Below are 25,353 nucleotides of genomic sequence, written 5' to 3'. Positions count from 1 at the left end.
TTTGCCTAGGGCACAAGCTCACAAAACTCCAGGTTTTCAACCTTTTCTTTACTAAACATGCGTTCTTTCTTAAGAGCTTATAAGCCTCTGTTGCTAATATGCCCTTACCTAGCATGACAAAAACTAGTGCAACTAGTTCCACTAGACAAATAACATAAATAAGAGACATATCTAAGTAAGTATTTCCATCAAACACATAAAATCCTAACTGAACCGTCCCTCTAAGAAAATTGAGATCCCCTGCCAATGGTAAGTACATATTTAACAATTCTACTGTTAAAACCAACATTATCCAAGCAATTAAAACAAATCAAGTTCATTTTAAGCCATGGATACATCTCACATCATGCAATATAAAGATGGAGTTATTATGACTAACTGACTGACTTGGTAGTGGCAGTAGTACGAACAACATCACGCGTATCATTGTTACATCAAAACTTTTTGAATCACTAACCTTAGTCAAGCAAGTAAACCAATTTAATGAGATAAATTAAAACTTAATGGGGGTGACAACATAAATTTATGTTTGAATAAAGCTCTAGTTCATGTTGGCTGTGATTTGTAACAACATATATCACGCCAATTGATAATAAATATTTTTTATTAAAAATCTTAAAATTAAAAAAAGCAATGATACTTACTTTGACCAAGTTTGAGAAAACCAAGTAACTCATACCTGAAGAAGTGAAAAGAATAAAATTAACTTGAATTATCATGGAAGGGTTGTTGAGTCAATAATGACCATACCTATTATTGAAGAGGTTAGGGTTTGACTCTCCAGTGCTATATATAATATTAATCTCATGCCTAATATTGAAAGAGGAAAAAAAATACAGGAAGAAGAAGAGTCATGCAAGAGTTTCTTGACACAGTTGACACCATCAACACAAAATCCCAGTATTATAAATGAGAATTTATTTAGAACAGAATTGTACATCTTCAACCCAATCAAAAAGCTGAGAAACCTTACAAAAATGGCCGAAAGAATGTATCCTAGACACCCAGATCCAGCCACCGATGAAGAGAACTTCAACCCAAATCTAAGTTCATCCAGTCGTCCAATGCTCGACCAACTCCCACCCCCACAAGCAGAAACCTTCAATGTTCAGTTACCTGGCGGCGGCGCTGCTAGGACAACCCGCCGCAGCCGCTGCGGTGGTCGGTATTGCTGTTTGCTTGGCTTGATTTTTTGCATCGGCTTTTTCCTCAAAATTTTCAGCTGGGCCTTTATTACCAGTTTTGTCATTGACAACATCTTTGGGGTGTCAATGCCAACCAATTATTCAGTCCAAAACGTCTCTGTGACCATAGGAGGTGTACCTCCTAATGAGATTTTACAAGAGTTTGATATCAAAATCTCAGCTGACAACACCAGCCCTAAAACTGGAATCAGTTATGAATCAGGCAGTTCCATCACAGTTTATAACTCTAATCTGCTACTCACCAATGGATCCATGCCTGTATTTTATCAGCCACCACAGAACGTCACGGTTTTCACTGTCAAAACAACAGGAATTGTGCCTTACAATAACGCTATGAGTACTGCTTTGAATGGCCAAAATACTGTACCTTTGGTGGTGAAAATTAATGCTCCTGTGATGTTGGAGCTTGCGCCAAACTCTTTTTCTCTGAAGAGGATTGCTGTGAACTGTAATGTTGTTATTAAGAGTCTTGAAAATGGCAGCATTGTATCCCAAAAATGCGGCGCTAGGGTGCTGCAGCTATGGTAAGTTCATTTTGTACATTATTTCTGACTTTTAAGAAAATGTTGTAACCCACACGATTTATTGAAGTTAATTGTTGCCATTTGGTATGATTTGTATTTCAAATACTATCTATCTCAAGATTAAGAGAGCTGAAGCTGGTCTCTTACCTGTATATGGGTATTCAATATTTTCTCTAATCGGTGTGCTCTAATTAAAGATAATCTCAATCCTCAAATCTTTAATGGTTCTTTATTTCTTTGAAGTTTTATTTTTTCTGGAATATCTACTAATGAGCTCATATAATTGTTGAATATGGCTCACGCTTTTACAGTTTGGGTTTGAGCCCAGGTATAGCTATGACTTAGGGTTTTTTTTTTGTAACATAACATTTGTAATAGCTGTTTTTGAGAAGAGTATAGCGAAAAACTTAATGTTTGATGTAACTTCACATTAAGATGAACAAGGGTAAAATTCATGTCTCTTTTCTTCTTGTTATCTATTCGATTGTGAGTGATTAATTGATTGCTCATCCTAACAATAATGATGTTTGGTTGACAATCCAATTTGCAGTTATTCTCTATTTTCCTTTTTTTCTTTTTTTTTGATGATTTGGTCACTTTGTCTAGGAAATCTGCATGCCTAGTTACAATGGACCCTTTTTTTTCTTTTTAATCTTTTAATTTCAATATAAAACTAAATTCTCATGTTTTGACATTGTAGGGATTGCCAATATGTTCAGAATTTTCAAAGAAATTTTAGACATGTAGCATGAGATATACATCTTTAGAAAAATGTAAAAATAAAAATTTGCTTTTTTTCTTTATTTATTTATTTTTTTATGGCAGGAAGAAGAATTGTAGTTAATTAGTAATGTTGCATTTACGCTTTAATAATCGAATGTTTAAAATAATCATAAAGTTTCTCTTGAAAATTAAAACTCTCAATCCGTATTGATGTATCTAGGATAAGAACTTTGCCAGAGATTGTTCTGCAGTGTACATCTAAATTGAATAGAGGCACAAAATATTGGATGAGTTTTAATTTCACCTCCAATGAAATACAAGATGTTCCTTTTAATGCTTCTATGTTAACTACTAATGATCTGTGCATAGACGACTAACTTATTTAAAAAATAAATAGCAAAGTTAGTTTTTGCTAAACTAAATAAAAAAAGGATAAAAAGTCACACAAGCAAGCGTGAGTTGTATTTGTGAAGTTGTGAATTGAAATGGGAAGGGTATCTAGAGCAGACATTCTTATTATTTTTTATGAAACATCTGTAATCCAAAAAATTTGAAACCATAAATTCTACTTATTAGTAAATAGTTGCCTACCTCAGCCAAGGCTGAGGAAGCTCACCAATGGCAGATAGAGATTATCCGAGATTTTCATGGGCAACACGAGCCGTCCTCCACTGAAACACAGATGAAAAATAACCCTATCCATCGTCACCACATATGAACACCACCACCACAAGCAACAACACCAATACTACTACGAACACCACCACCAAGAATTAATGATGAATTACAAAGTAGTTAAGGATGGAGTTGGGTTTATATTGGTCAAAAACCACACCTTACACCACTTGAGCTCCTCATGGTGTTGAATGAGACCATTAACCAACCTACCCCCACTTAAGTAGAGAAACAATTCTCTACTAATGGAGAATCAATAACCTTGTGCCTTCTCCTCTAATGCATAATAAATCACCTTGACCCAACCTTCCCTTCTAAGCCGAGAATCAATTTCCATATTCTAATCAAGGCTATGAATAGGAGTTAATCTATTCAAATTATGTTAACCCCATTCATGATAATGGCCATGAATGGTTATGAAGATAACCTAGGCTTGAATGTGTGTTGACTCCATCCGATTAAAAGAAGCCCACCTCATCACATTTGACAAATATCTTTATGGCTCTCATATGAATTCCAATTGATATTCTTCGGCACTACTCATGGCTCAAATTTCATTCTAATTTAAAAAGTTATGCGGCAAATCTAGGTGCCCACTAAGAAGTTCATTAGGAAGTAGACTCAACGCAATGCCCATGGGAGAATAGCTAATAAAAAGTTTTATAAGGTGTGGTGTGTACATCCATCCATTTCCTTTTATGGTTAATCCTTCTCTGCTTCGGATAATCATTAGATTTTCTCTTTATTTATGATTTGATGACAATTTGCACCTCCGTCCATTCTAAATACTTCTCTTTTATCCTCTAGAGAATTTTTTATAAGGTAATTTGTCACGACCCCGGTTTTCACAAGCTTGGTGGGGCCCAAATCATGTACATTCCACTAGGGCACGTGATAGCTCCTCTTCGTTAACACCTCTTTATAATCAATAAAACAAAATGCTAGACAAAACATTCTCAAAACAAACAACCGGTTGACGTTGACTCTAACATTTATATGTCACGTCTAAGTCCGTTTATTTACTTTGACCTTTCCGTTGTCTAGATCTCTCGTCTCAGAATATATACATTCCTGTCCGTTATACACATCACGTACGTGAATGAGATTACATCTTCAACTTTGGCATTGACAGATGGCAACACTTGCCTTTATCATGATCTGTACTGTCAACATTTACAATAATGAGCTTTGCGGCCTAGTAAGCAATAAAGACAACCATGTAATTAGCCGGCGTTCATTTGCACCAATTATCACATCAAATCATATAACATTATACATTCCAAACTTTCCTTTCTTTTCTTCTTTTCCTTTATCATTTTCCTGTTCCTTTTTCCTTTTCTTTTCCTTTTCCTTTTCCCTTTTTCATTAAACTAGACCTAGCGCTACCTGTGAGAGGCACCATCGCCTAAACCACACAAGTGGCATCGGTCTCAACCACACGTGGCTCGTCAAACCACAGTGGCATCAGTCAAAACCACACATGGCATCGCCTCTCTTGGCTCAAGGCCGGTGTTCTCTACGAGGCCATCATCGGTCTAGTATATCTTTCCACTTTTCGGTCTCGCTTCTGCCCTCCCATTTGGGTACATGTACCAGACTTACGTGCCATTACATTTTATTCCTTTCCTTATTTCTTTTATTTCCTTTCTTTTCTTTTCACTTTTCGCTTGCTTCTGCCCTCCCGGACTTCGTGTCGCTTCATGCCCTCCCATTTGGGTACATGTACCAGGTTTCGTAGCCTTTAACATTTTATTCTTTTACTCTTTCTTAAAATTGCCTTACCATGCTCTACATATTTCCATATACATTTTTCATTTCAATCATCATTCAGTCTCATATGAGTAACGCTGGACACAATTCCATACAATTAAATCATTTAAACATGAGAGCATGATATCATTCAATCTCCCCTAAACACAGTTCATGACATTCCATCATTTACATATGAAAGCATGATAATTTACATTTAACATGCATAACCATTCTTGCAATTCATGATTAGCAGTTCAAGCACACTATCCACATTCCATTTCAACCAATTCAATCTACTCATTGAACTGGTCTCCAATTCCATGCATTTTGTTCAATACACAAAGGCATATATCATGCACTTTCCATAAATTGTATCACCGAATAAATAACGTAGACTTTATGTTACCATGTGCATGCTACATATCTATTAAAGAAAACACCCACTTATCATGCATAGGTTGGTCAATATTACTTACCTGTTCCGTGCGTGTCCTGACCTTGGTTCCATCATAATCCGCTCTCCCTGCATCTCGATCGATCAACGGCAATTAAGAAAACGCAGGAGCCAACAGGGAATTTTCCCCTTTTTATATTATTTTCTCTCTCCTACTTTCTCTCTCCTCCCCGCGATTTTTCTTCTCTTTCCTCTCTTGTCTCTCCTCTTCTCTCTCCACTCCCTCTCTCTCCTCTTCTCCTCCTCACTCCTTCTCTCTCCTCTTCTCCACGGCCTTTTGGCTTCCCTCCATTTCTCTGCTCTCCCTCCACTTCTTCTTCTCTTTCTCTCTCTCCTCTTCTCCCCCTCCTTCTCTCTCCTCTTCTCCACGTGCTCCTCTGGCCTTTTGGCTTCCTTCCATTTCTCTTCTCTCCCTCCACTTCTTCTCTACTCTTTCTCTCTCTCCTCTTCTCTTCTCTTGCTTTTCTACTTCTTCTCTTCTGTAAGTCTTCTCCACTACGCAGCACCATCACTCTTCCCCATTGTCTCTTGTCGGTTCTCTTAGTCGGTCCTCTTGTCGGTTAATATATATTATATATATATATATATTATATTATATATATATATATATTATATATATTATATATATATATATATTATATATATAATATATTTATATATATATGGGTATTTCATCTGGACCCCCTAGGTTTGGTCCTGTCACTTTTAGTCCGTTCATCTTTGCATATGGCTCCCCTAAGGTTTATAGAATGACTAATTAAGGACAAATCATAATTTTGATGGCCAAATCCCTTGTGGTGCAATGGTCAAGATTGTACCATGTAGTTATTTCAATTTAACGGTTTATATTAAGATAAATTATAATTATAATTATAATTTTTTATTTTATATTCAAGGGTCTTGATGATTCAAATTTACAAAACATAAAAAATATCTTATCCCCGTTACGCAAGAAAATTAAACCCTATTTCGATTATTGAGATCCACAACCAAGATCCGAAACTATCGCTATCGCCTTATGTCGTCTTTAATGGAGGAAATACCGATGTTCGAGCTTCGGGAAGTGGGTTCTTATCAAACCGAGTTTGGATCTCCCAACCCATCTCAAAGATCTCTCCGACTTCCCCGTTTTTCTACTAACCCACATTCCTTGAACTCGTCTATTCCATCTCCCAAACCCTCCGGATGCTCTTTCCCTCGCCATAAATTGGCGCCATGCCGCCTCTCCGGTGGTAGCTCGGACTCGCACTAGCCTTTCCATCCGGGAGATCCGGGCATTCCCGTCATCGAAACTCTTCAACTCGAGCCAACACCGCTTCGCACCGATTACATCTTGGGAGGCTTGATCTAGATCCTGGTTCCCATGGCTTGCCCGCCCAAATCGGTGTTGAGGCCAGGATCCGAGGAGTCGGTGGTGTGGAGGTTATCGGAGTCTTCATACACCCCAAACAAGTCCGATCGGCCGGGATTCGCTTTGTTCTTCGTCTAGAGAGGCGGCAAGCCATGGTAGCTAGGCAATGTCGTAGGTATAGAGAGGGAGAAGGATCGGATGAACTGGAGATTTCCAGGATACCATCATGGTGGGTATCGGATGAAGGCTTCGGTGATGCTTCATGTGTACTATGTAAGTCTGCTTGGTTGACATGACACTAGAAGGCAGGGAGAGGAGAATATAGAGGACCGGCGCCATGGGTGCCTGGCAGAGTGATGGGTCTTGGTTTCTAGAATAGTGAGTGACGGTGGTTGAGTGAGAGCTCTAACAAAGTGAGAAACAAAGTGAGACTGTGAGAGAAGAGGGTAACGCCCAATACACAATTTCAATAGTGGCGTAATTCGTTCAATCCGACAGATGCCACAAACTGTTTAAAGTTTCGTATGCCCCGTTTACTTGCAAATTTCTTGTGGATATCGGTATTCTTCAAGTATAGTTTTATTTTCTTGCTGAATGAGAATGGTATTTCATTTAGTTTAATCAAGGGTATAAATTTGTAAATTTAAAAACTTAAGAACCTTGAATATAAAATAAAAAGATTAAAATTGTAATTAAAATTTGCCTTTTTAATATAAACCGTTAGATCGAAATGGCATGGTACAATCTCGACCATTACACCATAAGGGTATTTTGGCCATCAAAATTATGATTTGTCCTTAACTAGTCATTTCTAGAAACCTCAGGGGAGCCATATGCAAAGAATAATTTTTTTCGGACTAAAAGTGACATGGACCAAACCTTAGGGGGTCCAGATGAAAATTACCCTATATAATATATATATATATATATATATATATATATGATTTTCGGAACCCAGAGGTACTAATGTTAGCACCTCAAAGTGGGCCCTGCATAAGATATTACAGCGGGCCCACAAGCCCATAAGGAGATACACTAGATCGTAGGAATCCCTTATCCAACAATTCTTGTAGATGTTCTTTCAATTCTTTTAGTTATTTTGGAGCCATTCTATATGAGCTTTAGATTTTGTGGTTGTACCAGGGATAGTTCAATAGCAATTCCACTTCTCTTTTTATGTGGTACCCTGACAAGTCTTATGGAAAGACATCAGGAAATTCTTTCCACTGGTACTTCAGGTAAAGCCACTCCCATTACCTCCAAATCTTGCATAGAAGCTGTATACCCTTAGCATCCTTGCTGAAGCAATCTCTTAACCTGAGATCATTCTTGTTGGGGAAGACTTTCTTTTCAATCCTGAGAATTGGATTTCAGGTTCCCCTACAAGTCTTAGTATCATCATCCCCTCATAACATAAAACACTGGCATGATCTACAAGTAGCCAGTCCATTCCAAGAATCACATCAAAATCCTTCACATTTAAAAGACTTCTAATCATCACCTTTCTTTTCCTCTTTCTTTGATCCCTCTACTTTCTCAATGCTTTCATATATTTGAGATCGATGCACCACATCGATATAGGGTCTTAATTAATGAACACCCATAGCTCTCTGTATATTAACCTAAGCCCTTGCTCAAACTGTCGAGCCCTCATCTCTTCAATGCTTATCATATGAAGGGCATATTTAGAGAGTTCCTCAAATTTCCTTTCATAATCGATAACTGACATAAATTCAGATATCTTTCGTAAAATACATTATTCATTCATCTTGAGAATGTACACTATCAAAGATACTCATTTTCAAATCCTTTCAATTTCATTTCAGTTTTCGTCATAAGCCTAAGCGAATCATAGAGAATGTACATCTGTCTATACCACCGAAGTGGTTTCAGTCATACCACAGAAGTGGTCTCAATCTCAAGGCACAAAGCCATGTACATCTCATTGATTGATGTTATTGGCTTAAACCATGTCTTTCCACTTTACAGTCTAACCACAAGGATTGTGCTTGTCGGCACGATGCCTTTTCATCCATTTCAGTCTAACATTTACACAGTTCTTCATATGAGAAATCATTTGTCATTATGTTTGAAACAAATATATATTTCAAACCAAAATGTAATCATGCATAGACAAAGTAATGTAAACTATTACTCAGCATACAGTCATAAGCTTAAATACAGTTCAATCATACAATCATTCATGTACTCATCTCAGTCATTGAAGAACCATTCATCTATAAGATATAATATCTTAGTACATTACAGTCATGCATGCAAGTCATACTCCACACATCATACACTATAGTCATATATATATATATATATATATATATTAGTGAAGGTACAATTCTCATATCATACATTACACTCATATGTACACATAAGTTCAGTCATAATACTCACAATTCACCTCGGTGTTTCCAGAAATGTCATCACATCACAATTTAATATGACAAACATCCATCCTTCCCAATCACCATACCTCAACTCAACATTTACAAACATCCATTCTTTCCAATTTAACCATCACAATCTATGACATTATATAGTCAATCCTTTCACCGGCTTTTTCATCTTTCTCTCCCTAGTCAAATCCTCAATATTATCAGTCAAACAATTGGTCCTCCAATCAGTCCATTCACTTAATCAAAATTAACTTTCCCGAACTATAAGCCTTCTCCTCTTCATTTCTTATATCATCGGTCTTTCTAGTCTACAGAATCTATTGCTCTGATACCACCTCTGTCACGACCCCGTTTTCACAGGCTTGGTGGGGCCCAAATCATGTACATTCCACTAGGGCACGTGACAGCTCATCTTCATTAACACCTCTTTATAATCAATAAAACAAAATGCTAGACAAAACATTCTAAAAACAAACAACCTGGTTGACAGTTTGACTCATAAACATTTATATGTACCCAGTCTAAAGTCCTGTTATATTTACATTTGACCTTTCAACGGTGTCTAGATCAATACATACGTCTCAAAGAATATATACATTCCTGTCCAGGTTATACAAACATCAAACATAACGAAATGAATGAGTTACATCTTCAACTTTAAAGGCATTGACGATGGCAACACATTGCCTTTATCATGAATCTGAGTACCTGTCAACATTTACAATAATGAGCTTTGCGGCCCAATAAGCAATAAAGACAACCATGTAATTAAGTCAGGCAGTTCATTGTGCACCAATTATCACATCAAAATCATATAACATTATACATTCCAAACTTTCCTTTCTTTTCTTCTTTTCCTTTATCATTTTCCTGTTCCTTTTTCCTTTTCTTTCCTTTTCCTTTTCCTTTTCCTTTTTCATTAAACTAGACCTAAGCGCTACATGTAGAGAGAGCACCATCGGTCTAAACAACACAAGTGGCATCACCAAAACCACACAAGTGGCATCGGTCTCAACCACACAAGTGGCATCGTCTCTTGGCTCAAGGCCGTGTTCTCTCGGAGGCCATCATCGGTCTAGTATATCTTTCCACTTTTCAGTCTCCTTCATGCCCTCCCATTTGGGTACATGTACCAAGACTTCGGCCTTACATTTTATTCCTTTCTTTATTTCTTTTATTTCCTTTCTTTTCTTTTCACTTTTCAGTCTTGCTTCATGCCCTCCCGGGACTGCGTCCTTCTGCCCTCCCATTTGGGTACATAAGTTCAGGTCTTACAAGCCTTTAACATTTTATTCTTTTACTCTTTCTTAAAATTGCCTTACCATGCTCTGCATATTTCCATATACATTTTTCATTTCAATCATCATTCAGTCTCATATGAGTACGTTGGACACAATTCCATACAATTCAATCATTTAAACATGAGAGCTGATATCATTCAATCTCCTCTAAACACGATTCATGACATTCCATCATTTACATATGAAAGCATGATAATTTACATTTAACATGCATAACCATTCTTGCAAATTCATGATTAACAGTTCAAGCACACTATCCACATTCCATTTCAACCAATTCAATCTACTCATTGCACTGTCATCCAATTCCATGCATTTTGTTCAATACACAAAGGCATATATCATACACTTTCCATAAATTGTATCACCGAATAAATAACGTGACTTTATGTTACCATGTGCATGCTACATATCTATTAAAGAAAACCCCACTTATCATGCTAGGTTGGTCTATTACTTCTGTCCGTGCGTGTCCCGACCTTGGTTCCATCATAATCCGCTCTCCCCGCATCTCGTCGATCCGGCAATTAGACGCAGGAGCCAACGGATTTTCCCTTTTTATATTATTTTCTCTCTCCTACTTTCTCTCTCCTCCCCACGATTTTTCTTCTCTTTCCTCTCTTTCCTCTCTTGTCTCTCCTCTTCTCTCTCCACTCCCTCTCTCTCCTCTTCTCCTCACTCCTTCTCTCTCCTCTTCTCCCGGCCTTAATGGCTTCCCTCCATATTCTCGCTCTCCCTCCCTTCTTCTCTCTCTTTCTCTCTCCTCTTCTCCCCACTCCTTCTCTCTCCTCTTCTCCCGTGCTCCTCTAGGCCTTTAATGGCTTCCTTCCATTTCTCTTCTCCCCTCCACTTCTTCTCTACTCTTTCTCTCTCCTCTTCTCTTCTCTTGCTTTTCTACTTCTTCTCTTCGTAAGTCTTCCCACTCGCGCAACCATCACTCTTCCCCATTAAATCTCTTAAGTCGTTCTCTTAGTCGGTCCTCTAAAGTCGGTTAATATATATTATATATATATATATATATATATTATATATATATTTAATATATATATATATATATATATATATATATATATATAATTATACATATAGTATATATTTAATTATAGGACTAATGGGCTTTGTTATGGCTTGTGGGCCCCTGTAATATCTTATGCGCCCACTTTGAGGTGCTACTTGTCCCCGGGTTCCGAAAATCTGCCGATCATTTCCTCGTTTTCAATTCTCTAATTCCCTGGGATCCAATTGGATCCAACCTCATTTAAGCTATCCTTTAACCATACTAAAATTATTTGATTAAACCATAAAATCAATCATCGGATCCTTTAATAATATTAAGCTGCCTTCCCCTATTATTATGCGGGCGCCTAATTAATGTAAGCTTTTCTTTGACCAAAAAAAGTTATGATTTTTATGATAGGGTTATGTACCAAAGCTAATACATGGCCCAACGTGAAAAAGGCAGCGATAGCTTTGTCCAAGTTTGGCCCTGTTACAAAGTCCAGACAACCCCATTAAGGCACGAGTTGGGAAGTTGGGTGATCAATAACTAAAAACCCACAAGACAAGGCCGAAAATCAGTCCATCATGTCAAATGGTTATATGTTGATTCGCCAACTATGAGTTGATGATCTTTGCCAACTAAGTCAACCCCTAAGGTTGGGTGGCATGAGATTGTTAGCATAAATATTGACCCGGAAAATAACATGCTTAGCCTCATTCTTTGTGTTCAATTCCATCATGAATAGCTAGTGGTGGAAGTTTTTGTCTTAATGATCTGATGTCGTTATAATCCATCTTGAGCCTAAATGGCGAAGATTTTAGACATGGAAATAGGAAGATGCCTTGATTGGTGTTAGAGTCAACTCATAATTTAGTATTTGACTCGCCTTGACTAGCTCAAGGTGACACCACCTCTACCAATTTATTAGTTATGTCTAGTAAAAATGGAACAATTGGATAATATTATCTACTCTTATTTCTCAATAAAGATTACAATAAGGGTTAGATATGCAACTAGCTTGACTGGACACCACAACCCCCCCCTTAAAAGATAGAAGAGAGAGAGAGAGAGAGAGAGAGGATTTAGCATTATAATCAAAGTTTTAAGAAACCCACCTTAAGTTGATCAATTATAACTCAAAAACGAACAACGATTTCACTTTGCCAAAAAGTCTAGGAAATGCGATATTTATCGAGACATCTTCGAGTTGATGTTTGTGCTTTCTCTTTTCTCTTTCTTTTTTTCCTTCCCCCCCCCCCCCCCTTCTTGGAGATGTTAATGGCTTGGCCCATTTTCTAGCACAGGAGGTTACGTCCGTCACAATTCGTACTTACAAGTCGGTATAAACATCCTATATATAGTCCAACGGGCTTCTTTATACTTTTAGATTCCCTCCATCATCTTTTATTACTAGCTAAGACATTAAAATTGATATGAATTTGGTATATGATCCTAAGAACTAGGCACTACTCATCGATTAAATTTCAAGCTATGTAGCAAATCTAGGTGCTCATTCGACACCCCCCCTCCCACCCCCCCCAAAAAAAAAAAGTTCTAGGTGCCCATTAGGAACTAGGTCATGGCCATGGGAAAATAGATAATGAAAGTTGTCTAACATATGGCATGTACATCCATCTCCTTTTTTTTGTTAATCCTTCTTTGTTTTAGAATACTTATTAAATTTTTTGGCAAAAGAAAGAGGCAAAGAATGGGTGCCAAAAAATCTGCAAGAACGGTTGTGAAGTTCCTAACCAGACAACCCTCGTTCCGTCAACCTCAAACACTGCCCTTCTGGTTAATCTTAAAACCGTGGATAATTATGATTCAGTTGCACTTCATGATTGTCCTCACTATTTAGAAGCAAATAGAATTAATAGGTTGAATAGCTTTTCAACCATTCCTCGTAATAGTATTCAAGGCATGTACTTTTGCCTCCTATCATTAAGATCCCTACCAGAAAGGAAAACAAGATCAAAAGCCCATATATAATACGATCCCTCTCTCATCAACTCCATACCCATTTGTCTTCCTACCATATTAATAATAACAAGAGAACTTTCAAAACCATAACTATTTCTTTCATTGAAAGAAAAACAATATAAAAAAATTGGTCGCCACGGCAACTACAATCTCTGTAGCGATCCTCCTCCTCTTTCTTCCACTGACATTCTTTGTGAAATCCCGTAGATTTCTAACCCTTCTACCCATGGTTTTAGGACTGCACAAACTCAGAACTCAAGTAGGCGACAACTATGGGCCATTCGAGTCCAGCCTGAAGGTTCCCAAATGGATCCCATGGTAGTGGATGACCCTATTGGTGACTCGACCACTCTCTTAGAATTTAAGAGTAGAGGGAAAGTCAATCATGAAAGCATTAAAAGGAGATTTTGGCATGTCCATAAACCGATGAAGGAAGACCAAATTGCCAAAGTAAATATACCCAAACGCAGGCACTTGAAAGACCTTTCAAGCAAGCTGAAAATCACCATTTTTGGACTCCGGTTGAGGGGGCAACCAAGGGCCAGTCGACCGGGCTGGGTTGAGTGCCTCTTGTCCAGTTTGGGGCAAATTCGGGAAACCGGATTTTAAACCCTTTTTTAAGCCTCCAATCATCATAAAACATATTTCTTATTTGTTAGAGTGGGGCTAAGGGCTTGGGAGAAGAGAAATCCAAGGAGATTTGTGAATTATTTCCATGCGGCATCGCATCGAAACTTGATTCATCGCAGCAACACATAGAAAGGTGAGTGTTCGTGAAAACTCTCTTCTTTAACCTAGTTTTAATGGTTTATATCATCATTGAATGCTAGGTTTGAGTAGTTGGGCTTATACGATTGCAATTAATACTTCCCATTACTTCTCTTTGTGTCTCCCAACGTTTTTGATAGAGGGTTATATGAATTATTGCATTCAAAACCGATTTGAACCTCTCAAAGACGCCCACGGGCATTCGTGAGAGCCAATTTTGGGGCTTTTCGTTTGAAGCTTAAGTGGGATGATTAGTTGGCACTTTGGGGACCCTATTGCTATTTATTTGAAGTCCCCAAAGTCCAGCTTTGTTCTAATTTCAAATCGGTGCATAAATCTAAAATTTTGCTTAAAAAGAGTTTGGTGGGAGGTTGATCAGCCTTTCGACTAGCCCTGTAAGCCTATGCAACCAACTATTCGACCGGCCATATTCGGGATGTGTGTTTTGGCCCTCTTTTGAACCCCAATTGATCTCAATTGTTACTCACTTATTTTCTTATGTAACTTGTTTTGGGTCTAATATCACACTCTTTGATTAGCCTTGTGGGACTTTTGAAGAGATTTACTAACTTGAAAGGTCAAGAATATACTTAACCATATCTTGTATGAATGATGAGTTAATTAAATCTTCAATATTTTGATATCTAGTAATCTCTTATAAATCGTGTGTGACTTGCGCGAATGGAAGGTAATGCTATTTTTATATTTGTTTATATTTCAAATTTCATGAATTGTCATATGAGAATGGTGTGAATGTGTGGGCTTGATTTTGGGACTATGTCCTCTTATACTTATATACCAACTAGATTTGTGGGTCCCCCATTACCCTAGTGACCTTATATATATAGATTTGTGGGTCCCCCATTACCCTAGGTGTCTAGAAGTGTTTGGCTAGGTAACCCCATGAGTACTACTACCTTTGCGGTAGGAGTATTGAAGCCAGTTAACCCGTGATATCATTGGCTGGGTCCTATGAGCATCAAGTAGTCCCACTGCCATCATGGGATGGTAGGGTTGCATATAATAGACATGGGCTCATGGGCACTCAAGACCAGTAACCAACCCGTGGAAAATTACAAGAGCTTCTTGTCCATTATATATGGATGACCATAGGGTTGAGAAATGGAATCCAACAGATGTCTCCCATTGAGTATCTCAGTTCTAGGTGGATAAGGATATTAGACCAACAAAACCCTCCATTTGAGGAATGATATCCGGACCATATATAGTATGAGACTGTATGACAATGCATTGGGCCTAGAGTTGTCCTTGACACGCGCAAGTTCTTATGTCAAACGGTGATGTGAGAGAGTGGTGACTTATATCCCCAACCATGGATTGATGTGACTTGACCCAACAACCGCGTTAGAATACAATAGACGTCTTTTGTTGAGAGACTAAATGAGACCGCCTAGAGGAGAGTGGTGTATAACTTAATGCGTGTCTATCATAGAGACTTCATGATAGAGTTAGAAGCATAACATCATATTCATCCATTAGTCATATTATCATTATTAGTCTTATATGTGTGATGTGGGAATTATGTGGATGAATGCTTGATATGTTGTTGAATTGACATCTCTGAATTATGTTGAACTCATTCCTTTTATATATATGTTCTTTTAGATCTTACTGCAGGTTACAAGGACTCCATTCAAATGGAGGATCTGTCGACGACAAACTATTTTGAGAGAGCGACTTGCAAGGAGGTGGACTAGCATGGAGCTTCGTGCCCATACCAAGACTACTCCTATGGATCTTGGTTCTAGTGGGAAGCCGGCAATACCTTGGAAGTCGATAGTGTCTTTCATAGCTTTGTTTTACCTATTTACCCTTATATCCTTCAAGAGGAGCGATGGCTTCTTCTATCATCACAGTTAGATTATTTCCACTGCAAACCATTCTTTTTTCTAAACTTTGATATTCAATTTTGATCAACTTTAGTTATGTTTTAACTGTAGTTAATGGATATTTGTAATCTTGTAGATAACTCAGATTTTATAACTTTAATATTTATACTTGATATATTCTTATCCTTGATTATGCTATGTCATATGGTTGTATGAATTTGTCACTGAACCTTGGTTCTGTAATGTATCACCCCCATGGGTATTCGGGTGATGACCGAATCTCGTTGGGTGGGGAGTAACATACTCCGCCACCACCAACAATTTCATCATTACCAATTGCAAGATAATGTTGATTCTTGACGTCCACATCACCAAACTCATCCCCAGAGCTAGCATGATCCAAGAAAGTCCATTCAATCCATTCAAACATGCCAGTGTGGCCCTCCATGCGAGCTTATCTAGTGCAACAACTATCAATGGTCTCCTTTCAAAGAAACCCAAATCTGATAAGGTTCTACAGGACTGTGTGGACACCTATGAGGACACCATTGGTTGGATGCACAAGTTGAATATGGCATTGCAGGAAAAGCTTGACATTGTATCCATTAATAACTTGCAGACGTGGATGAGTGCAGCGCTTACAAATGACGATACATGTGATGAGAGATTGGAATCAAAGAAATCAATTTACTTGGTTATGTGGTGGAAGGCAAGAAGTTGACGAGCATTACCCTTACCTTCATTGATAAGTTAGATTGATCATGGTTGATCTCTCAAATCACAATTGTTACACATGGTGTTTCTCAAAAGAAAAAAAAAACACTTGATGCAAAGTGTAGATTCCTCAAATGGATTATCTACGGATATAATTGCCTCAATTCTTTGTTGGGTAATTTATTTTCAAAGTATAAGAAATAAAATTGCAATACAATAAGAATTTGAAGATCCTTAGCTGATTTTAAGAACATAATGTAATAGCGGCACAAAACTTCAATAGGAAAGGTGGAGTCACAACTAGAGTGTTGCCTTTAACTAAGGTGTGAGCTCCTCATGGTGATGAATTAGGCCATTAAACAACCTACCCCACTTAAGTAAAGAAAGAATTCCCTATTGATGGAGAATCAATAACCCTGTGCCTTCTCCACTAATGCAAAATAAATCATTTCGACCCAACCTTCCCTTCTAAGTGCCGAATCCATTTCCGTATTCACCTCAAGGATATATAAAGGAGTTAATCTATTCAAAATTGCATTAACCCCATTCATGGTAATGGCGATGAATGGTTATGCAGATAACCTATGCTTGAATGTGTGTAGACTCCATCCGATAAAAAGAAGCCCACCTCATCACTATGACAAAAATCTTTAAGGCTCTCATATGATGTCCAATTGATATTCCTCCGCACTACTCATGGCTCAAATTTCAGTCTAATTCAAAAAGTTATGAGCAAATCTAGGTTCCCACCAATAAGGTCATTGAGAAGTAGATTCATTATTTTTTTGTGCAAGAAAAGTAGAAAACTAGGCTATGCCCTTGGGAGAATAGCTAATAAAAAGTTGTATAAGGTGTGGTGTATACATCCATCTGTTTTCTTTTATCATTAATCCTTCTCTACTTCGGGGTAATCATTAGATTTTCTCTTCATCTAAGATTTGATGACAGTTCACATCTTTCTCATTCTAAATACTTCTCTTTTAACCTCTAGAGAAATTTTATAGAGTACTTAGTTTAAGCTTTTCTTTAACCCAAAAAATATGATTTTTATGATAAGGTTATACACCAAAGCTAAAACATGGCCCAACGTGAAAAAGGCAGCGATAGCTTTGTCCGAGTTTGCCTAGTTACAAAGTCCAGACAACCCTATTAAGGCATGAGTTGGGAAGTTGGGAGCACACTAACTAAAAACCCGCATGACAAGGCCAAAAATCAATCCATCATGTCCAAAAGTTATATGTTGACCTATCATGTCAAATTTGTTTTTTTTTTTTTTTTTGGCCCCTTCTATTAGCCCAATTATGCTCTTTTGGAGTGTCATCATGTTCTTTCATTGGAACTTTTATTCATCCTTGCCAATTTATGTGTACCTTGACTAAATCATTAGAGTAGTTTTATAATTGTTTAAATATATAGTAGGACTTCGCCTTAGACCCAAGATGATTCGCGCTCTTCATTTCATATTTTGAGGTGGTGATCTTTGCCAACTGGGTCAACCCCTGAGGTTGAGTGTCATGATACTGTTAGCATAAATATTGACCCAAAAAATAAGATGCTTAGCTTCATTCTTTGTGTTTAATTTCATCATGAATAGCTAGTTGTGTGAGTTGTGGTCTTAATGATGCCAAGTCATTATAATCCATCTTGGGCCTAAATGGCAGAGATTTTAGCCATGGAAATAGGAAGATGCCTTGATTGGTGTTAGAGTCAACTCAGAATTGAGTATCTCACTCGCCTTGGCTCGCTTAGGCTGATGCCAGCTCTTCCACTTTATTGCTTATGTCTAGTAAACATAGAACAATTATATAAAATTATCTACTCCTATTTCTCAGTCAAGATAAAATTAAGGGATAGATGTCTCACCAGCTTGACCTAGACACCCCGATTTCTTGTCCAAGGAAGAGAGAGAGAGAGAGAGAGAGACCCAAGATTTGCTATTAGATATCTTAGGTTGTAATATACAAAGAGGTTTCTCTCTCTCTTAATGCAATTTGTTGTTTACCCAAAAATAAAAAATCGAACAGCCTATTGTAATATCTTTCACTTAGCAAGGGCATATTGGTCATTTTCTATTTAGGTGATTTGCCTGTAATTTATGTTCATTTGAAAGGGCATTTCAATCCTTCCTAGTATTGTATATTTAAGCTCTTTTTTGGGTTTAGGGTTTCATGATGTTCAATGTTGGTTTCTATTCTCTCTGGGTTGCAATTCCTCTTTGGTTCTCTTGCTCTTTGGTTTGAGGATTTGTGTTTTGTTCCCTCTGTCATATGGGACCAATATCGTAGGGGTGCCTTTCTAGATTTTTTATTAAAATAACTACTAAAGTTGTTAAATTCTTATATTTGAAACCTAACACTTACAAATAAAGTGGTAAAGATGTTATTAAGTAGACGAAAACTTGTATTCAATCTATATTCATTGCCATTTAGAATAATTTGGGGAAAAAAATCGCGGGGGCCGACCGGGGTTTTCCGGCCGCCGAATATATAGGATGTGGTTATGGTATTACCACTATCCGATCCGAATCCGATCCGTTTACACCCCTAATATCAGGTCCATTTCTTACAAGGAAATAGATGGTCCATTTCCTTGTAAATGTGTGACATGTGTCCCAACATCACATCAAATGGTGAAAATCCATTTACAAGTCATATCAATCAACTCTTTAATGTGACTTATAAATGGATTTCAACCATTTGATGTGATGTTGTGACACATGTCACACATCTACAAGGAAATGGATGGTCCATTAATTCTAAAAAGGAAATGGACCTAATAAATTTCCCTGTCATATGATGGTGTTCTAGCCTTCAGTGTTAGCTTCATACTATGTGTGGATGTGCTACTGTTTGTGGAGCTAGGTGAGATCGATCGTTCCTCTTGGTATACGGTTGTGATGTCTGGTCTTCTTGGTTGATCTCTTCTTAAGGGCTTCTTCTGTAGAGAGGTTGTATGTATTATTGAGTCTCTTTTGTACCCAACTTAACATTGATCTAGTTGTGCATATTATCTTGAGTTCTCCAGACTCATCTTTGAATGTAGGTCACTTGACCGAACCAAGTATATGTTGTCTCTTGTCTCTCATTTATGCTTGATCCCGCTGCTCATTTGGGGTTACTCCTAACACAGCCTACAACACTTAAAGGCATGACGATCTCAACAAACCACGACCAATCAAAGGTCAGTGAGCGGCTTCGGCTAGGGTGGGAAGATCCTCTATAATGTCACATCTTGTAAACACACAGACACATAGAAAAATAAAACAAACAATAGAGAGAGCAGAGACACGGCATAGAGTTAGAAGACTAGTAGCGAAAGAAAGACAAGAGAGACATAGGAAAGTGATAGAAAAAAGGTTTAAGGAATGGGAAATAAAGAGGAAGGTGGAGTAATAAAGAATGGGAGAAGGCTAGCAAATGGATCTTTTGCCTCATCTCTAATGGGAGTTGGTATGCCATAAGGAGTTGGTAGTGGCGTTTTATCAAGGACTACAAGCTTAATTCGTTGTTTTTGGGACTCAATGTCCAAACTAGGCAGACTAATGGTGGTTTAGAATTTAGAAAGGACCCGATGTATACGGATTACTTGTTAGGATCACTTTCAGAAGAAATTGTTTCAGTGTTACGGCAACACTATACAGCCTATAGTCCGGATCGAAATTTATACTTGAGACAAAATTTCGACCACTCGTTTCGCGTATGTGATCTTTTTTTTAGTTAAGTTTAATTACGAAACAAGTGAAACGAGTATCTTTACAAAGTTTTGATCTAGACCATAAGTTGCATGGTGCTGCACATTTATTATGCAGCACCACATAAATCTTGCTCTTGGAAGAGTCATTGTTCTTGTTTTCGTTTAATTTCTCTCATCTCATCAAGCAAAATAAATAAATAAAGAAGGGTAAAGGAGGGCAACTTGTGCTCAAAGGAAACAGTCATAAACCACGAGGTAAAAAAAGAACCAAGGCCGGAGGAAAATGTCAAACTTCACAGCCTAATACCGGAACCGTATTAAAACCGTTTTTTCATATCGATTTTATACCGGAACCGTACCAGACCATTTTTGCAAATACCGAAACCGTACCATACCGTTAAATTCGATACGGTACAGTTTTGGTTCTAGGTATTCAAAGTTGGTACCATACCGATTGACACCCTTAAGCTTCACTGACCCAAAAGGACAAGACAGCCACTCACTGTGAAAACCAGAGGCTAAGAGAGAAAAGAGTAATGGATAAGGTGCATGGGAGATCATCTTCAGTTTCTGACTAATGCATTAAAAGTTTGCATTTAGTGGTTGGTAAGGTGCATGAGACGCGTATGCTAACTAATTTGCTAACCCTAATTTATTTTTGGAAAAACAAAAAACTAATTTGGAAACCCAAAATCCCAAAACAGTAGATAAGAAATTATTTAGAAAAACAGTTAAAACACCTTCAAGAACCCAATCAAAAAGCTGAGAAACCTTACAAAAATGGCGAAAAAGATGTATCCCACAAACCCAAATCCAACCACCAATGACGAGAAATCCACTCGTTCAATGCTCATAGAACCCCAACCACCACTAGCAGAAACCTTCAATGTTCAGTTTCCCGGAGGTCGCCGCCGCTGCAGTGTTCGGTGTTGCTGTTGGCTCAGCTGGACTTTTAGCATCATCTTCATCCTTCTAATCATTTTGGTCATCACCATCGGTGTCCTTGACGTCTTCTACCGGAGTCGAATACCAAGCAATTATTCAGTCGATAAGGTCTCTGTGAAAGGCTTGTCTCTGTCGGCAGGAAGAGGTGGAGCTTTTAATGAGATTTTCCATTCTGAATTCGATATCACAATCTCAGCTAACAACACTAGCCCCAACATCGGAATCAGTTATGAATCAGGCAGTTCCGTCGAAGTTTATACCTCCAATCTGCTACTCACCAATGGAAGTATGCCTAGGTTTTATCATCCATCACAGACCATGATGGTTTTCACAGTCAACACAACAGGAGATGTGCCTTACACTGACGCAATGAGTAGTGCTTTGAATGGCGAAGATACTAGAGGGATGATACCTTTGGTGGTGCAAATCAATGCTCCTGTCATGATGAAGCTTGCTCCAGACTCTTATACTCTGAAGATGGTTGCTGTGAACTGCCATGTTCTTATTACTAGTCTTGAAAATACCAAAATTGTATACAAAAAATGCAGTGAAGCTGGTCTCTGGAAATGGTAGTTCATAAACTTTTTCTTACATATTGGAAATTAATTGTCATTTTTTTCTTCTTCTGGGTACGTAGAATAATTGTTTGTGGCCCTGGGTTTTCCAAGTGTTGTTGTAAGTTTGAGGATACTCTAGAGATTTTTATTACACTACTAGGATATCGATTTGGTTATTCTTTGTTGTCGATTTCAAACTTGTTATTTGATTTATGACAGAGAGCTGAAGCTGGTCTAAGCTGGTCTCTTTCCAAATCAGTCAAGCTAATTAAAGATAGCTAGTCTCAATTAATCTTTAATGGGTTTTCTTTAATCTCAAATCTTTAACAAAAATGGGTTTTGCTTCGTCTTTTCTGTTGTCCTTTTTTCTTGAATATCCAATAATAATATTGCATGGTTGGCAATCCGAATGAGTAGACTAATTTTTGTGATTTGGATATAAGGTAGGTTAACTTTCTTCGGTAATAAAGAAAAGGCAATCTGCATGCATGCCAAGTCACATTGGACCTTTTCTGCATCCTTTGGGAATTTTAATAAAAATTTGACATATCATGTATTGAACAATGAGTATAGAAAGGTCATTGAATGGTTATTATTGCTTATATGTTCAGAATTTTCAAAAAAAAGTATATTTATATTTTTAAAGAAATTTTAGACATGTAGCATGAGATACAACACTTCATCATCAAAAATATAAAATTTAAAGCCCTCTTTATGGGGGAGGGAAGAACAGTACTTAATTGGTAGTGTCAATTTTATGCTTTAATCATCAATTTTTATGCCTCTTCTGAAAATGATCCATTTGATAATCTATTGATTAAGTGTATTTCTTAAAGAAACACTAGGAGCAGGAAGCAGAAACTGTATCCTAGCAGGCATTTTATTGTAGTAACAGGAAAAGAGAAGATGAAACATGCATGGGGATTTCTTTCAAATAAGGGCTGGGGTTTCACCAGAATATTCATATTATTAGGGTTGAAAAAGTAACAAAACGAAGTTTTCTACTGTAGTATGAGAGGGTTTTAGCCGAATTCTTATAATTAAAATGTTAAATTTTATGAACACCCTTCTTCAAAACAGTCACTTCTAACCAGCCTGCCCGAACTTTTGCTTCGAAAAGTAGAGTTAGAAGTGTGTCTTGAAGCAGAAATTTGTATGAATTTCAATTTGTGTTGCGAAAAGCACAGAAACAAAATAGTTCAATCAAATGGTTTTCGACTTTTTTTTTCTTTTTTTAAAACAAGAAACACATAAGTTATCTGATGGGTCCTTAAAACTCTCATCCATATGTGCCCCCATGGATGAAAACTCCTCCATGGATGAAAACTTTGCATTACATTGTTCTGCAGCTTATTTCTGGACAAACAAAGGCACAAAATAATTCATGAGTATTAATAAACACAAGATGAAATTCCATAATGCTTCTGTGTGAAACTATTAATGATCTCCAAACAGACAATAAATTTTCTCCAAAAAATAAATATCATTGACCTAAATTTGAAAATAATAATAATACCAAATATTTTTTAATGAAATACAAAATAAAAAGGATACAAAGTCATACAAGCAAGCGAGAGTTGTGTTTGTGAATTGAAATGGAAAGGGTATCTACAACTAACATTCTTATTATTATTATTATAATTATCTTGATGAAACATCTGTAACACAATAAGATTTTAAAAGTATAAATTCCATTTCTTAGTAAATAGTAGCCCACCTCAACCAAAAGCTGAGGAAGCTCATACAATGGCGGACAGAGATCACCCAAGGTTCTCATGGGCGACACGAGCCAACCTCCACTCAACCACAGATGAAGAGAAGCCTTATCCACCATCACCACCAGAATTAGGATCACCAACACCACTACTACGAACACCACCACCACAACAAGCTGCAGCAGCACCACTAGGAGGAAGCCCACCACCACAACAAGCTGCAGTAGCACCAGTAGCAGGAAGCCCACCACCACAACAAGCTGCAGCAGCACCAGTAGCAGGAAGCCCACCACCACAACAAGCTGCAGCAGCACCAGTAGCAGGAAGCCCACCACCACAACAAGCAGCACCACCACCAAGAATCTTCAACGTTCAATTACCTAAAGAGCAGATCTTCAAATTCCCACCACCCGACGCGGCAGCTCGTTTCGAAAATAGAAAGAAACCTCGCCGCTGCGGCGGTTGTTGTTGCCGTTGCCTCTGTTGCTTCTTCATCTTCATTATCATAATTGCAGTCCTCCTCGGTGTTGCCATCCTTGTTTTCTACTTAGTCGTCAAACCACAAGCCCCAGGCTATTCAGTGAATAACCTTTCCGTCAAAAGCTCAAACTTGGTGAACCAAACTTTCTCATCTGAATTCGATGTCACAGTTTCAGCAAATAACTCTAACACCAAGATAGGCTTCTATTATGATACAGGCAGCTCTGTAACCATTTCTACTTCTAATGTGCAACTCACCAAAGGATCCGTACCAGTGTTTTATCAGCCAACACAGAACGTAACAGTTTTTACAGTCGTAACCACTGGGTCTGCGCCTTATACGAACGCTTTGAATGCTGCTTTGAATCCACAACAAACGTCAGGATTGCCTTTGGTATTGAATATCACCATTCCTGCGAGATTGAAGCTTGGGTCTGTGACTTCTCCTCAATTTATGGTTAAGGTGAACTGCAATGTTGTGATTAGTGGTCTTATAAATGCAACGATTTTGTCTAAGAGTTGTAGTTTTAAACTTCAAGGATAGCGGGGAAGAAGGATGCATACGTGTGTTGAGACTTGAGATTCACAGCTACTTTTTATATTTGATGAAATTTTTTTTCCCTATTTATATCTTGGATTTATCTACATCTGTTGTAATCACATTTTTTCAACGGTGCTCTCATTATTCTTGTAATCTTATATCATATTTTCTGTGAGGTTGTAATAGTTATTTCAGTTTGAAGTTTTGAATCTCCTTTTTGATAATTCATCATTAACTGAGATTATAGTTCTTGAACTGAGTTTTTAAGTTTCGCAGAAATTATCTTCTAGTTTCCACCCCTTGTCTATTTCCTTAATATAACTTCTACCATTTTTTAATCACCTTTTACAACTCAAATGGCTAGTCATGTAAGATTGATGATTCTTAGGTAAATTGAGGTTACAATATTAAAAAAATCATGAGTTCAAATTTCAAAATCAAACTTTCTTTCTATCTCATGGGATTCCCCCCTCCCCCTTCCCCTCAGATTCGCAACATGCATTATTTCTTTCAGATCTGTTGCAATTATAATTTATGGTTGATCTACTAAGAAATTTTGTTTCTAGACATCAAATACTTCAAGTTATATGGGGTTCTTCAAAAAAAATTTGGCATATAAGAGAGGTAAGCAAATGTATTTACATACATTACTTAAAACTAGTAGTGTCAATCTTTTGTTGCAATCTCAAAATTTTAAGGAGTAATTGTAATAACTTT

The 25,353-nt window shown here is 37.5% G+C and overlaps 3 protein-coding genes across 3 annotated transcripts; all 3 read left to right on the top strand.

Annotated features, from left to right (window-relative positions):
* The first annotated feature begins 977 nt into the window (after positions 1-977).
* On the top strand, positions 978-1,733 carry LOC149011781 (NDR1/HIN1-like protein 13). The gene has a single exon (XM_089162763.1). It carries the CDS (start codon positions 978-980, stop codon positions 1,731-1,733), a length of 756 nt encoding a protein of 251 aa, XP_089018889.1.
* Positions 1,734-21,178: 19,445 nt separating this feature from the next.
* Positions 21,179-21,916, top strand: LOC149011780 (NDR1/HIN1-like protein 13). The gene has a single exon (XM_089162762.1). It carries the CDS (start codon positions 21,179-21,181, stop codon positions 21,914-21,916), a length of 738 nt encoding a protein of 245 aa, XP_089018888.1.
* Positions 21,917-23,599: 1,683 nt separating this feature from the next.
* On the top strand, positions 23,600-24,765 carry LOC149011779 (NDR1/HIN1-like protein 13). The gene has a single exon (XM_089164407.1). The coding sequence runs from the start codon at positions 23,647-23,649 to the stop codon at positions 24,637-24,639; it is 993 nt and encodes a 330-aa protein (XP_089020533.1). The 5' UTR covers positions 23,600-23,646; the 3' UTR covers positions 24,640-24,765.
* Positions 24,766-25,353: the final 588 nt, after the last annotated feature.

Source organism: Hakea prostrata, chromosome 7, assembly GCF_041222555.1.
Source record: "Hakea prostrata isolate BN-2017 chromosome 7, UWA_Hpros_2, whole genome shotgun sequence".
Classification (NCBI taxonomy): domain Eukaryota; kingdom Viridiplantae; phylum Streptophyta; class Magnoliopsida; order Proteales; family Proteaceae; genus Hakea; species Hakea prostrata.
The sequence above is the reverse complement of the archived record's forward strand: the minus strand, read 5'-3'. Positions and strand labels throughout refer to the sequence as shown.

Coding starts and splice junctions, on each gene's coding strand:
- LOC149011780 (XM_089162762.1), top strand. CDS start 21,179: ATGGCGAAAAAGATGTATCCCACAAACCCAAATCCAACCACCAATGAC.
- LOC149011781 (XM_089162763.1), top strand. CDS start 978: ATGGCCGAAAGAATGTATCCTAGACACCCAGATCCAGCCACCGATGAA.
- LOC149011779 (XM_089164407.1), top strand. CDS start 23,647: ATGGCGGACAGAGATCACCCAAGGTTCTCATGGGCGACACGAGCCAAC.